Consider the following 15,535-nt stretch of genomic DNA (forward strand, 5'->3'; position numbering starts at 1 on the left):
CAGCAAAAAACAGGGTAGCTTGCAGTTGATGTTGAAAATCTAAGAGTTACTGATCATATTGGATAAAATACTACCAAGAATGCTCCAAAGCCATAGAGTGCCATAAATAACATACAAATACAAGTAGAAAAGAAAGAAATCTGCTCGTTGACCTGGATGATGAAGTCTTTGACTACAGATCAAACCTTTGATGTAGGACATGTCCACAGCATTACCTGAGGTGTGTGAAGTCAGCTAACCGCATGGACCCTCCGCGATGGCGGTGGCCGGTCAGCCCAGAGCTGGCTGGAGGACTGTCCCGTCTCTTGGTCTACACTGACCTTTGCCCATGGCCTGAAGTTCCTTTCCTACCACTGTAGGTGTGAAGAGCACTTTGCACACACGTTTCACAAGAGCGGTTGGAAAGATGGCTATTATCAAAACCAGATTCCCAACCCGTATAATTTTTCCAGCTCCTGATTTTCCAACCTGTGCCTAGGCTGCTGGCACCCGCTTTGCAGCGCAGCTCGTCCTTGGCGCTTCTGTTTTCCCCCCAGTGACCGGACACCCAAGGCGGGCTGGAAGCACCGCGGTTCAGCGCGGCCAGCGCAGGGAGCTCCCCGGGGCCGCGGCTGCCGGCGGGGCGCGGGGGCGACCCAGGCCCCCCGGGAGGGGCCGCGCCCGGCGGGCGGCGGGCGGCGGGCGGCGGCGAAAGGAGGGGGCCCCGCTGCGCGCCGCGGGGTCCGCCCAGCGCCGCTGCTGCACGGGCTGCGGCAGGAAAGGAGCGGCGGCTCCTCGGAGAAGGAGGAGGAGGAGGAGGAGGAGGAAGGGGGGGTCCCTCCGAGCGGAGCCGGCCGCAGCGAGAGGCGCGGCGAGGCGGGGCGGGGTGGGCGCAGGAGGCGTGGAGGGGACCGCGGCGGCCGCGGAGCCGGCGCGGAGCGGCGCGTGCCATGCGCGGCGCGGAGCGGCGGGCGCGGCAGCTGGCGGCTCGCTCGCTGGCTCAGCATGCGCGGGCTGTGCCGCCGCCTCTGCCTGGTGGCCGCCGTGCTGGGGCTGTGCGGGGGCAGCAGGAACTGCCCCGACCTCATCGTGGACCGCTGCCTCTGCGCCGCCGAGCGCTCCAAGGGGCCCGGCCGCCCGGCCCTCCGCATCAAAGTGGTCTGCAGCGGCGGCGACTTGGTGGAAACTTTGCAGCCCGCCGTGCTGCCCAACCGCACCGTGTCCCTGTGAGTACGGCCCGCGGGGCAGCGCGGCCGCGGGGCAGCGCGCACCTGGCGGCGGCCGCCCCGGGATTCCCCCCGCGGGCGGCGCTGGCGTGGGCCGGGGGGTGCCCCACAGCAGAGGGGTGGGGGGGGACGCGCAGCCCCGGGCTCGGGGGGACCCCTCGGCGGGGCCGTGCCCCGGCCGCTGCCGCAGGGGCAGGCAGAACCGCTCTGCGCAGATTATAACCCTGGCCCGGCTTTTAAAAAGTGTGTGAGAGTTTGGGCTTGTTTCTTTTTTTTTTTTTTTGTTGTTGTTGTTCTCAGTTTGGAAACTCTTGCTGGCGTTTTGGTCGAGCTGGGGAAGCTGGGCTTACCCTGATGTAAATTGCATGCTGCTGGGTATGGTGGTTTGGAAAATGTCAGTGCTAGCAGAACTGATGGAGCTCACTGGTGCACCTTTCCTCCGGCGACGGGATGGGCTCAGACTATCCGGGCAATAAATGAATGGTGTCGATAATGGTAAACTGCCTTCTGGAGTTCTGTGTAATCAACTGGTTTCCCCCTTCTTTCTCGTCTCCTCTAAATAAAGTTCGAAATTTGATGTCTCCTTTTTTAACAAGAGTTTGTGTACAACCATTTGAAACGACTAAATCTCCAATGTTGTTCTGAGTTGTCTGGTAATTGAAACCGACTCACAGTTTGGTATTTTGCTTTTTTTTTTTTCCCGAGTGACTTGGAAATAGGTTATGATGTTCTGTTGCCTGTTGCACATAGCTAAACTTGAATAAATGGTCTGTATTGTAAGTAAAGTAGTAGAACTTTGTATCATCAAGTGTAGGTGAAAGTAATGTCCCTGTAGTGGACTCAAGCAGTAATAGCTCTGTGACATTTACCCTCTAGATCATGCACATATCAACAGATCTTTTACTGTTGAATTTAGTTCTGTTGACAATTCCTGCTGTGAATATCTCCACTGTTCACTGCATTTTCTTTAAGTCAACACTTTTAGGAGACAACTGGTAAAGATAGTAATTTATAACATCTGGGGAGCTTGTGCTTGTAAATGTACAGATGTGCTGCGTACTCCTCAGTTCAGCTTTATCTATAACTGTTGAGTGACTTGATGCTGATTGACTGTATGCTGAATATTCATTTGGGAAACTTTTGCTTGTTAATGTACAAGATATAATAACTACACTTCCTGCTAAATTTTAATAGGCTGGTTTAGAATAAAATTATTACATGAACCTAAGTTTTGACCTAGGTGATAAATTCACTGCTACTTTTGTGGTTTATATAACTGGCTATATAGTTTGTAGTCCCCCGAAAGTATAAAATGTTGACATCTTGGGCAGGCAGAAACTATTTTTTTCCATGGTTAAAGATCTGTAGAAACTCTCACACTCAGCACATCTGCAAAGATTTTTCTTCTTAAGCATTGATTTACAGAGTCTTATTTAGATCTTTTTTTTTAGAAACTTTTCTTTTAACAAGGTTAAGTACCAGTAGATGAATCCAGCTGACCATAAGATCAACAGACGTATGTATTCACTGTAATGAAAAGAAATTGAATTGGAAACAGAAGTGAGAAAAGATGAATGGGGGAGGTGGTGCATTTGAAGTGGTAGGAGGGAGGGTTTGCTCGCTTACACGTTATGCCTTATACTTCAGGCACCAGTAGCAAACTTGATACTGTCACCCCAAATGTGCACATTTCAAGTAACACTTGCTCATACTCATTAGAAAGATACCGTGTTAGTTTTTTATAACTTAATTATAAATAGCCATTGACCTGAGAGCTGATTAGCTGTCCTTAGTTGATATAAAACATACAAACCATTGCTTTTTGTTGTGTTTCATGTGGACGAGTACAGTACCATGTATCACCTAAACTTCTCCCTTTCCTCTTGCAGTCTGTCTTCTCAGATTTTTTTCTTCTCAATAAGTAAATGTAAGGCTAAATCTTGAAGGTAAAAAGGAAAAAAGTTTAAAATCTGTGTTAGGGCATAATAATTTTCAGTAGCTGGAACATACAGATGACAATTTGATTGAACGTGTCAAAGATTTTCCAGGAGAAACTGTTTTTGACGAATTAAATTACACTTGAGAGATTTGGCCAGCTGCAGGAAATAATGATAAAAACCTCAAACACTAGTGCTCTTACATTTGTTTTTGTAGCTGCATGGAAGACTTGGGCAAAAGAGAATATTCTAGTAGATGCTGCCTGCTTCCATTCAGTTTTATGGGCCCACAGAGAGAAAGAGAACTTTAACATATGGAACATAACCTTTTGGATTGCTTTAACAATTAGGAAATATAGAGGTGAATAAAAGGAATGCCTATTCAGATGCAGTAGCACTGTAATGAAACGATGTAACAAACAGTTTGGGGAGGTTTGGGCAGATTAACTAATCTTCTCATATATATATATATGTATTTATTATATAGGGATGCTATTTCCCTAGTGATATTTTCTTTTGGAAGGGAAAATTGAAGCCAAACTCTTTTAACTGTTCTGCAAAGATGACAGAGGAGTTGCCTCTGCTGTATCTCTTAAGCCATTAAGAGATGAAGCTGTGGATGTGTAACATTTCATTTACATGCTAGGTGATGTTGCTTATCAGCAAATTTAAGAAGTTATGATTTGTTAGTTTAATTTTTTTTTCACCTAAGTGACCATGGACCTTGGCTGAGTTTGAAGATTTAGGCTCTTTATGGCATGTATGTACTAATAAAGTATCACTACTGAAAATACTTCAGACGCAGTCGCACACAGTGACTACAAACTAGTGTGAAGTCACTGAAGAAGTGCTTATTCTTGACAGGTTCGGACCAACTATTTCCAGTTTAGGCGGTGGGGAAGTTTGCATAGTTTCTTTGAAATCATATGAACACTAGAGCTATTCAGTACCGTCTGAATGCTCCCAATAACAAACAATCACACTAGAAATAAAATGAGAATATAAGCTGATAAAGCAACTATCCCCTCCTCTTTATTTTATATTAAAAAACAAAATCAACAAAAAAAGCTTGTTCTGGACTCTGTTTCACTGTTTTTATTTAGTATTTTACTGCTTTAGAAACGGGGTTCAAGTGCTTGATGTGGATCAAAAGAAAAAACTTAGCTGTAGCTTCACTCAATATTTGCATGTATCTTGTTAAAAGGAATTCTAGCCCTTATTGATTTGCAACATGTATTTCTGTGCCTTGTATGTTGGGGCAGGGGTGGAGTAAGGGAGTTACTCTTCTTTTTTTCCCACGAAGAATACAGTTTTTGAATCACTAATATAAGTGATCTGCTCTCCCCACTTTGCTCTCGGTAGGCACAGAAGTGTAGACCCAACAAGGAGGAGTCATAGCCCTTCAGGGTAATATAGTTTTCTCAGTTTAGACTTTATGGCTGAATACTTGGGAATTCTTATATGGAATCAATATTTTACAATTATTTTCTTTTTCAGTCGTGTGATTGGGTTGTTAAAGTGTAACTCTAGAGGAAAAGATTATTTGCAATTTTCTTTCTCTTCTATGCTAATGGAAATTTTAGTTGTTAAACTTTTGACTGACTTGCTGCAATTTGGGCTATATGGAATATGACGGTAAAAATTGTGTTGCTGCTTTATGCAATGTGGAAGTCCTACAATTTGAAATTTCAGGAATTAGCAGATTATTTTATTTTTCTGAGTTATTCCATGTAAACTGGACAGTGTATTGGTAGGTTACTTTGTGTACTTTTTTTTTTTCTGTCAAGTGGTGTTAAAAAGTTTATCCTTTTAGTGTTAGAAGTTCTCAGTTCAATACATGTCTTGATATCACTGCGCAGAATATACTTTGAAGTTACAAATGCCATCAGTTTCTGACAGTAGCATCACTATTTTTTTTTTCCCTCCCTCAATTCAAAAGGAAGTCCAACATTTATACTGAAGGTTGTTATTTTTACAGATTTTACCCACAGATACACTTACAGAAATCTGCTGTTCAACTGTCGTGATAGAAATGAAGAAAATTTAAGGTATTGTATGGCTCGTAGCAATTCCGTATCATATAGGGCTCTTCGTATTTTTTTGTATCTATGCATTTCTTCTGACTTTGAATTGGAGGTTGTCTCAGATTTCTCAGATTCTCAATTTCAGAGTGAGGCTGCATGACTCCAGTGGTAATCCATAGCCATAATATGAACGTAGGGGTTTTCATCTTCAAAGCACTTTATAAACATTAAGTAGTCTTCTGAAAGCAGCATTGCCCTGCTTTTCTCTGTCCCAAAATTACTTTTCTGTCACATTCATTTATGTCATGTCTACTGGAATTTATTCAAAATTATTATATTACTGTATTTGTTTCATGTCCAGTCTTGTCTTTTATGCTCCTATATTCAGTCTAGGATATATCAATATGGTTTATTTAATATAAGCATCTTGCTGTAAAAATAGATCACAAAAATGTTCTTTATGTCCCAAAGAGCTTAGAGTTTAAGCTAGCCAAAGCAAACAAAGCAAGAATTGAGGAAAGGATAAACAAAAAATATTATTCAGTAGTTTTATTTCCCCATCTTAAAACTCACGTCTTTTTCTTTATTGATATGAGATCTCACGTAGCATTGCTAATTTGTAAATAATGGCATTATTAAAGAAGGTAGGCTAATTCTCATTACAAAGGTTTTCACAAACATTTTCACCTTGGTTAGCTTACTGTGTTCACTCAAAGTGGCAGAAAAAAGGACTAAAAAACAGGTTTCCTGCTCCATTATTTATGTGTGTATACATATTTATACATGCTTTCTCCAAAACTCTTGAAAAAAAAAAAAAGCCAGTTTGTTGTTCTGAAAGAAACTCCTAACATAAAGCAAACTGACATAAAATACACATAAGACTTGGAAGGTCTGGGAGAGGTGGTTGGGGAGAGCAAAATAAAGAGGAGAACAACACTAGAGATGAAAAGTCTTTTGATGTTAGTCTAATCTTCCTTGATATTTCATGTTCTAGATTCACCTCAAGTGGCTACAAAGTACCATAACTGAAAATATTTTATTTTTCTTTATGTTATTTCTGACGAAGGAATATCTGCACCTGAATTCTCTTGTCTGCTTGTCAATAGCAGGAAGTACTGTGACCACCTCCAAATTATGATTTTCTTTGGATGAAACTGATGCATTGGCATTACTGGAAATTTTAACACAAGAGGAGGGTGAAAAAATTCTGTTAAGGAAAATAGAACTCTCTTTGCAAATAATGTCCAAAATACAACAAAGGCTGCTTTAATAGTTACCAGATTAACTTTTTAAAGTTCTGTGAATCATGCTGAAGTTTCTTTCTCTCTTTATTATTATTAATATTCACATGTCATAAGTTAAAACAGTGCCATATATCCTCCCGGTGCTTTTAAGTCCTCAGTGTAATTTGCTTTGAGGAAAGCAGTTTGTGCAAGAGAATGGGATGAGAATTTTTGGAAACAGATAAGATTATTTTACAGTGTTGAACAGTTCATTAATTTGATAACTTCATGTAGAAATCAAGTCCTTTTTTTGCTGCATACTGAGAAATTTGCAGTATTGTGATCTTACACTTGGTTTCATTCCAGAGGTAAAAATGAACTGGTGAGGATAGACAAGAGGATAGTAATGCATGTGGGAAGGGAGTTTGATCATATAAATGTATATCTGATACCTATTGAGAAGTCCTAAATGAAGCTGGGGTTTTATGATATGGTATAATTTGTCAGTTGGTTAGCTACTGACCTTGTTTGCCTTAAGCAGGAAGAGATTTAGTATATGTCACTGGCTCTTTTTCTTTGCCTTTTTTTTGTAGGTTGGCTTCATATTCATAAAACCTATTCAGTTTTAACTATCAGAAGATATGTGCAACAGAAATTTGTTTCTAAAGTGTAGGTATTCTCATCTGTTGCAGTGAGGTCGTGGCCAGGGAGAAGGTGATTTATGTATGTGGAATTTGCCGTTATAGGAAGCTGCATGAGTTGCTGCCCCTCGGGACCAAAGTACTGTCAGCCCTTAAAATGGACTGTTCTTTAAAGATTTGAAAATGTAGCTGCTTTTGTAGCTGCTTTTTTTTTTTTTTTCTTTTTTTTTTTAGAAGGCATACTGAAACATTTTCTCAAAATACATTTTTCTTTCTTCTTTCCTTGTCCCCTTCTAAATGTCCTGACAGCATTATAAGATGTAAGGTCAGGTGAAGAGGGGGGAGTGATGGAGTAGTGGGGTGAGAAGTGAAGAAGGGGAGAGGACTTTCTTAAAACAGGTCTGAAAAGCCAGAAGGAAAGGATTGGAAGAATGTTATTAAAATGAAACTCTAAAGCTTTAATATTGTATACATTCTCCTTTTTCTGCATCTTCAGAGGTTTGAAATCACAAATCTTATTTAATTGTTTGATACTGTACAACAATAGGGTCATATTAACCCCTGTGACTCTGGAAGCCCATTTATTTCTTTGCCGTTAACACAGGCCCAGAAACTTTCTGGGCAAAAATAGCCAGAGTAACACTGCTTTCTTGTGTGAAGTTTCTCCCTACTTGGGACCCTCTGTCATCACAAATTTTGCAGCTGTTGGATCCAACCATGTTCCAGATAATCCATCCCTACTTCCCTCACTGCTGTCTTTTGTCCTGTTTCTGTAATACAGAGCTGGCATAAGTCTGAAAGTTAAAGGTCAGAGTATCTTTACCAAGGCAGAGGTTCTCCTCTAACAGCCGGTAAGAAACACGTTCATATATATGAAGCTTACACACTTCGTGCGCATCTGAGAGTCAGAGCTTTGTGCCAGCTTGGTTTTCACTACTTAATAATATTTGTGCATGTTTTCAAGAATCACTACTTATGCTATTTGACTTAGATTTTTTAGGAAAAATTGCCTATTGATTTCTAAGCTTCCTCCCTTTCCATCTTCCTGATAGAATATCCAAACCCTCACAGCAGTAAAGGCAGACAAAACATGAAAAGGTTGGGTATGTGCTTCTCTAATCAATTATGATTAACTTTGATCAATCACAAGTTTGCTGTCTAGTTCTAGGCTTCCCAAATATAATTTGGCTAAAAACTCTGTATTATTTATAGTACTAACATTTTTTTCCATCTACTTTTGCAATTATGTAATACAGGGAACACGCAGTTCTTATATTTGTGGCAACATGCCACGCTTCACCCTTCTCTGAAAAGCAGTTCCAACTGTGTTTTCATGCCTGGGACTGATTTGGGAGTACTCTGAAGGTATGGTTAGTAATATGAAAACTCTGCTTTTGCAGTTTCTATTATAGTCTTACAGACTTGTTGACAGTTTCTTTTCTGTACTTAGTTGGATATAATCTTATCTGAACAGCAGTATGTCAAATGTATAAACTGTTCTGCCAATAAAGTAAGCACACAGTGGTTTATGGGTATTATGCTCATAGACCTATAAATCTTTGCAAAAAACTGAGATTTATTGCTAGATTGTATAGAATTTAGATTTGCTGATAGCTATGCATAAGTAAGCAAATTCTTTTAAAGTTATATTTTAAGCTTTTCTTTGGTGAGTGGCTGTCTTCTGAAATGGCTATTCATCAAAATTCATGAAGGTATAAAGGCACTGGCATGCATTTTCAACATATATACTGTAGGCTCTGTATAACACAAAATGAAGTTTAATGGATTTTCTGTTATTAAGGTATCATTATGGTTTTCGAGTAACCTGATAAGTCAAGGCGTCCAAATTCCAAATTATGGACATTTATTATTCTCCTTGTTTATTGAAGAATTACTGTGATTTCTTCCTTCTAATAGCAATCAAGATGATGTCTCCCCATAAAACCCTTCTCTGTATGTTATGGGATAGACTGTCCTAGAGAGTGCATGTTTTATAGACAAAAGTATAAATTGGGAGGGTCAAGGTTTTATGTGTACTGTAACTTGAGAAAAGAACAAACTACATCATAGAATGGAAAATAAGGTTAAAACTAGTAGTAACCAAAGTAGGCCTGGAAAATTTGAAGAAAAGCATAGATTTAAGGAAAGAATTGAACACTTAACATCACTATATATTAGTAGTTCTCTGGAAACAGTTATTTCGATATCTGCATTACAAATTAATGTGCATGGTATCAATTTCTTTGAGAGCAGAGGGGTGGAAGAAGAGCATAACCTGTTTGTGAGCAACTTTATTAATACCGTGGGTTTTATAGAAATTTCAGAGGAACTATACTGAAATGTTAGGAAAGGTTCCTTTATTGGAGTGTGCTAACAACCTGGCACAACAGGAAACCTACCAGCATTTAAGAGAGGGGAAAGAAAAACGAAAAGTTATTACCAATTTTGAGGAATCAAATTTACCAGCACTCCTAAGTAACTGAATTTTTACCCATTAACATGTGTCCAGGGTAGCTTTGCACGCTAAGAAAAAGGCTTAATTCTCTTTGTCTTCCAGGGCCCATCCTCTGTGCTTGGACCCATCTGCCATTATTCCCAGAACCTTTTAATTCTTCACTTTCCTTTTTATTATTATTATTGTTGTTGTTTTTATTATTACGTTGATACTTCTCCCCATTTTTTCTTATCTGCATCTTATTTTTGTTCACCACTTACATGTATTGCACACTTTACTACAAATGCATTTCTAAAAAAGGAAAAAACCTATCATCTCCCTCCTCATCAGCTCTGCTTTTGGTCCTCTGGTATGCTCCACTTCTCTGCCAGCCTCTGCGCTTTCACTGTCTTGCGTGCTGCAGACTCTGCTTTCAGCTCACAGTCTCCACCACTCCTTTAGCCTTATGTGGCTTTGCAGTTCCTTCTCCTTTTCTAAAACCCTCCATTACGTCTGCCTTCATCACCTTTGATCCCTGACTGATTTTATCCTTCTCTTCTGAACTTACTGAGTGGAACTGAAATGAGTGATGATATGGGTCCTCAGAGTGATCTGAACTAAGTCTTGGAGTTCAGCAGTGCCTGGAATTGGGGCCAGGCAGATGGAGTTGATCCTATTACACAACTTACAAAGAAGAAAAACGTTTGAATCTCTAGCTCTGCCTCCTTACAGAGTTTATCGTTAAAACTGCAGCCAGCGGAGTAGAGAAGTCTGAATGTGGTTGTGTCAAGCAGTGATTTTATATTGACCCACCAAACATGTTGCTGATGATCGGAGGGAACGGTCACAATCATCAGATTTGTTTTCCATCCCCAGCATTGTGTATTGTTTAAAAGGGAAGGGGAAAAGCTTAATTTCCAGTTTTCTGTACACCTTTGTGACAACATTCAAACAATATTGCAACCGTCCTTCTGCAACTGCAAAATGTGTGTAATGCAAATAATTATAGTGATAAAGATGAAATCTTAATGTGTGCTGTTATTCTCATGTCAGTTCTTGAGCCAGAAAACGAAACTTTTCAATATACAAGCAAATCTAAGCTCAAGGGACTGCATTCCTTTCTCCTGTGATATCGCTAGTTTTATTCACATTTTAAGTTTATCATATAGCTCTGTCTTAAATTAGATCAAGTTAATGAACTGTTCTCAGCTATGGCTGTTGCAGTTGACAAATCCGTCATAATTTTGCAAAAGCCACACTTTTCCATCCATACTACATATGGAATGCAGGAAAGGAAACAGTCAAAATGCACAAAACAAAGCATGCTTTCCACTGGAAGAAAACAACACGTTATTCCCTCAGTAATGAATGTCATTGTTCTAAGGCTTTTGTGTTGGGCGCACATTTTGTGAATCGTATTGTACCAACATTTTCATCGTTAGACTTATTTATTACTAGAGTCCCTGATGGAGTCATACATCATCTCATCTTCAGCAAGGTAATTATCTGTAGATGGAGAACGGTAAAATTTTGTCATGTTATGCTTCAGGTAACTCTTCAAAGTACGATATCATGATTGTTTAAAGGAATTTGGATTACATGGTGCTCAGAAAACGGAGTCAAGCTGTGGGAGTTACGACACCAGATATTCAGGTAGCTGTTAAACTACTGGTGCATGTGAGAATAACACCTGTAGTTAGTTTCTTTATGGGGCATTTTTCCTCCATGTTTGATAACAATAGGCTCTCAGAAAGTTAATCTGCTCTTTCCCTTGGTTATATCTTATATCTTGTGGAGGAAAGTTCCATACTTTTTAATGTTGGGAGATTTTGGATAAGAATATAAGTCCGTTCAGTGTGAGCAGGAAGCCATCTTTAAGGTGGGTTTTTTTTGTGTGTGGGTGGTTTTTTTGTTGGTTTTTTTTTGTTTTTTTTTTTCCTGATGGTCGTCCTTTCCCCTTTCCCCTTTCCCCTTTCCCCTTTCCCCTTTCCCCTTTCCCCTTTCCCCTTTCCCCTTTCCCCTTTCCCCTTTCCCCTTTCCCCTTTCCCCTTTCCCCTTTCCCCTTTCCCCTTTCCCCTTTCCCCTTTCCCCTTTCCCCTTTCCCCTTTCCCCTTTCCCCTTTCCCCTTTCCCCTTTCCCCTTTCCCCTTTCCCCTTTCCCCTTTCCCCTTTCCCCTTTTCTCTTTTCCTTTTCCTTTTCCTTTTCCTTTCCTTTCTTTAGCGACAGTGCTGATAAGGTCCCATTAAGTTCTTAGGATTTGAGGACCCATTTTTTGTGGACCCTAAGTATACCTGAGGAAGAGGAGAGGACTACATTTGAGATATGAACATCAGAAAATGACATGATGTCAATCATAGATGTTTGGTATTTATCTATTTGTATGATTTAACGCGTATTAAATGAATGCCAACTGCTGTTAGTGTTAAATAAAGACTTACCTGGCATATTTATATGCTTGCTAGTCCTCATGGAGCTATAGCAGGTATTCTAGTGCTAATGTCTTTAGTTTAAACAGAAAAAAGAGACAATGAGATTTGCAGAAAAAGGGAAAGTAACTTTTCTAGCACTTTTCTTTGTCTTTGCCTTCTGTAATAAAAGGATGAATAATGAAATTCCTAACACTTAAATGTGGAAACAAAACACATTAATGGTCATTTACTGTTGTACTATTCATAATTCTCTCCACTTTCTGCACAATTGCATGTTATAAATAACAATGTAAAGAGTCAACAATATAGATTGATGAAGCAAAAAATAACCATGAGCTAAATAAATGTAATAAATTCTAATCTGCATTTAGAGCAAATGAAGTTACCGCTTTAAAGTACTTCATGCTTATTGATTATCATTATAAACCTGTTTCTAATAAACTATTTTTTCTGAAACAATTCTCATTAATTAATTTGTGCCTATATTTAATAACTAATCCATTAGCAAATTGGTCCATAAAATGATCTTCATAACAATTTTATACAGTTAAACAGTAAATTGCTGACTAGGACGACATCTTTTTTCAGTAAATAATACAGCAGTATTGCTAATTGGACAAAATGACTTTAACTGAAAATATCCTCCATGTTTTTTCATGTATTGTTAATAAGACTAAGGGAGTTGGTTGTTTGAATCTCCCTGTAACTGAATGCTGTTTAAGTTTTTGTTTTCTGTAGGTACCTTTGAAGAACTCAGGTCAACTATTTGGTATCGTTATTATGACTACTTTACAAATGGAATACGTGGTTACCAAGCTATTTGGTAATGAAGAGGGATTAGAAGCCAAGCCCCAGTTTGGAATAGATCAGAGCAAATAATTTTTTAATGCTAGCTTTCCAGAGTACTGCTTTAGCTGAGGCAGAGTGATTGTTTTAAACAAATAAAATCCCTCAAGTAATCATTTATTAAATAGCACTGAAGTCAAGTTGTGGTTTTTTTTTTTTTTTTTTTCCTCCTCTGAAAGTAGCTGTCAAAATGGTGGTATTGAATTATATGTTGACCCAGTGGTTCCATACGATTAGTTAGTCTATAAGCCTTTTCAGTTGGCTGGTGTTTCCTTTTTGAAATTGGAATAGCTAATAAAGCTTCGGAAGAAGCTTTAGGCTGAAGAACTGGGTCAGCTGGGTTTCCTGGCTGTTTTTACTTGCTGCTTTGCTGTTTTGTATGAGTTTTCAGTTACTAATATTGTTTTGGAATCTGTAAAAATATGATACATGGACCTTAGAAATGTTTATGGTTACGCAGCTTTTAATTTTCTGCAGTCTGGACCTTCAATAAAAATACGAGTGGCTGTCCTGGACCAAGACCAAAGAGCCATGATGTAGACCAGTACCGTGTCTCCAATTTAAAAGTGTGTAAAAGCAGGCACCTAGGGTAGAGTAGCAGTGTGATATTTCCCACAAGGATCTTCTAGTCTCCATCCCAACTCAGAGTTGTAGTTCCTGTGCATTTAATTTACCAAAATGGATTGTGTTTCCACAGCCTGCCCTGGCCCCCTGCCTGAACCTGTGTCAGCTCCCTGCATTTGGAGCATCCTATGGCAAGAAGTACCACAGCTCAACTGCATGTTGGCAAGGAATGTCCTCCTCTGGTTTATTTCTGAGTTTCAAGAGTTCAAAACTCTAATTTGTTTCAGCCAGAGCTGATGAGGTTATCAAACGCAGGAAAATGGTACAGGTTCTGTCTTCAATGGGGGAACCTGTCTCTGCTTTTGTCTTGTTATCATGAGTCACTGTCAGTAAGCTGAAAGGCAAGGGGGTGAATGAGATTTCAAGAATGTAAAATTAATTTATACTATTAATAGCACACTTTCTTCTATGTAATCAACATTTTGTTTAACTTTATGAAAAGAGAGCAGTGATAAAACTTCTTTTATAACCAAAATCATTACATTTAACTCAATCATGGGGAAATGCGTTGGTCTTCTAGGGAAGGAAAAAAAGGAGGCTTTGCTCCTGCTTTTAACATTTTAGATTAATGAAAAATGAATAAAAACTTGAAGTTAGCTTTCTCATTGGTTGGCCTAGTTTTCTCGTGGCAGATTGATAGATTTTCCTGCTTCCCTCTGTATTCCTGAACAATAAATGCATCTTCAATTTTCCTTATGTGTTGAGGCCAATATTTTGTGCTTCGTTTAGTTGTTGGCACTGTGGAAAGGAGAGAGAGAGAGAGAGAAGGTCTGACTGAGAGAAAAAACTATTAAATAACAGCATGCCAGTGAAACAAGGTTTTGGAGGAGGTAAATGGCTTTAAAAGGTACAGAGTGTTGATCAATTGGTCCTTTTTATTTTTTATTTTTATTATTATACGTTAAAAATAATTTTGATTGGTATTGATGCTGGCAATGTATTTGTTCAGAAAGACTGCAGCATGGCTCTGCTGACTGATAGCCTCTTTGCTTGAGTTAAGCTTCAGTTTTGTCTTTCTGTGTATTCTTTAGTTCACAGCTCTAAACCTTACAACATGCTAATAATAGTTTAGTAGATTTTGTTACTTATTGAGTATGGGTAACCACTCTATTCATCTGAGACTGGAAGGAAATGGGTAAAAGAAACTAGAAATGGAAAAAATTGCATTTTGAGCTTGAATTTTTTGATTGGGGGGGAAACAAAAGTAAAAATATTGATAATTTTATTTTAAATTGGATTACTCTTCTTAGGTGATCTAGAAGTCTCTTTGTAATGCTCCCTCTTCAAGATAGTCTCTCCACATTATTATCTCCACGGGACATGCGTGAGGCTGGTGCTCTCTGAACATCTATTGTTTTGTGTAGGCTGGCCACAAAACCTGTGTTTCGTCCCTGTCTCTGGGCTTAGGGCAGGCTGCTGTGCTTTCTCCTTTTATTTGTTACTTTGTTCTGCACCATTTTCCTGATTTTCCTGCCATACTGCTGACCATTTCTTTCATGTGTCTTAATGTGTTTTTTTGTTGTTGTTTGTTGGTTGTTTTTTTTGTTTGTTTGTTTGTTTTAACAACCTGTGAATTATGGGAGCCACCTTCCAGGAACTGACCAGCAGGAAAGTCCTCTCCTTGAGCCTTTAGTAGGAAAGCCTTTGCCGCTGTTGACCATTCAGGGTGCCTAATGTCTGTCAGATTGACCCTGAAAGAGGAGGTAATTAGAGACAGAGTTATAAGATACTTACACCCCATCAACTGAATCAGTATTTCTTACAGTAGGGCAAAATGCTTAAAATTCACATACCTTCCTTCCTGTATCGATCCATGTGCATGGTTTGAAGATTTACAGACCTTGCAGAGGAGATCCTGCCCAGTCATCAGAGACAGATCTGCTCTGCCAAGCACTTTCTACATGTCTGGAGAAATGTGTCCATTGCTGACAGCGAGTCAGAGTCGAAGGCTGTCCTTCAGCCACAGAGGATGCTGTGGGATGCTGATGGGTTCCCCAGCCCTGAATGACGATGTGGTTATAGGGAAGTGGCTGCTCACTTTGAGCTCGCAAGTGTTAACTTCAAATAGTATTTTCTGTCTGGTTTTGCACTATATTGTAATAGAAGTTATTCTGAAAAAAAAAAGACATATTGATCACTGAACAAATAATGTTTTATTAAGCTTAGTTTGCC

The 15,535-nt window shown here is 39.5% G+C and overlaps 1 protein-coding gene across 1 annotated transcript in view; it reads left to right on the plus strand.

Moving 5' to 3' along the window:
- Positions 1-984: 984 nt before the first annotated feature.
- Positions 985-15,535, plus strand: part of LOC309589876 (adhesion G protein-coupled receptor A3-like) — a gene marked incomplete at its 5' end in the record, with an annotated part of 283,649 nt that continues 269,098 nt past the window's right edge. The window contains one exon of the mRNA XM_082310563.1: positions 985-1,205. Coding sequence (XP_082166689.1) covers positions 985-1,205 — 221 coding nt within the window. The remainder of the gene's footprint in view (positions 1,206-15,535) is intronic.

The sequence above is a fragment of the Platalea leucorodia genome (genome assembly GCF_965183815.1).
Source record: "Platalea leucorodia genome assembly, chromosome: 4".
In the NCBI taxonomy this organism is placed as follows: Eukaryota; Metazoa; Chordata; class Aves; order Pelecaniformes; family Threskiornithidae; genus Platalea; species Platalea leucorodia.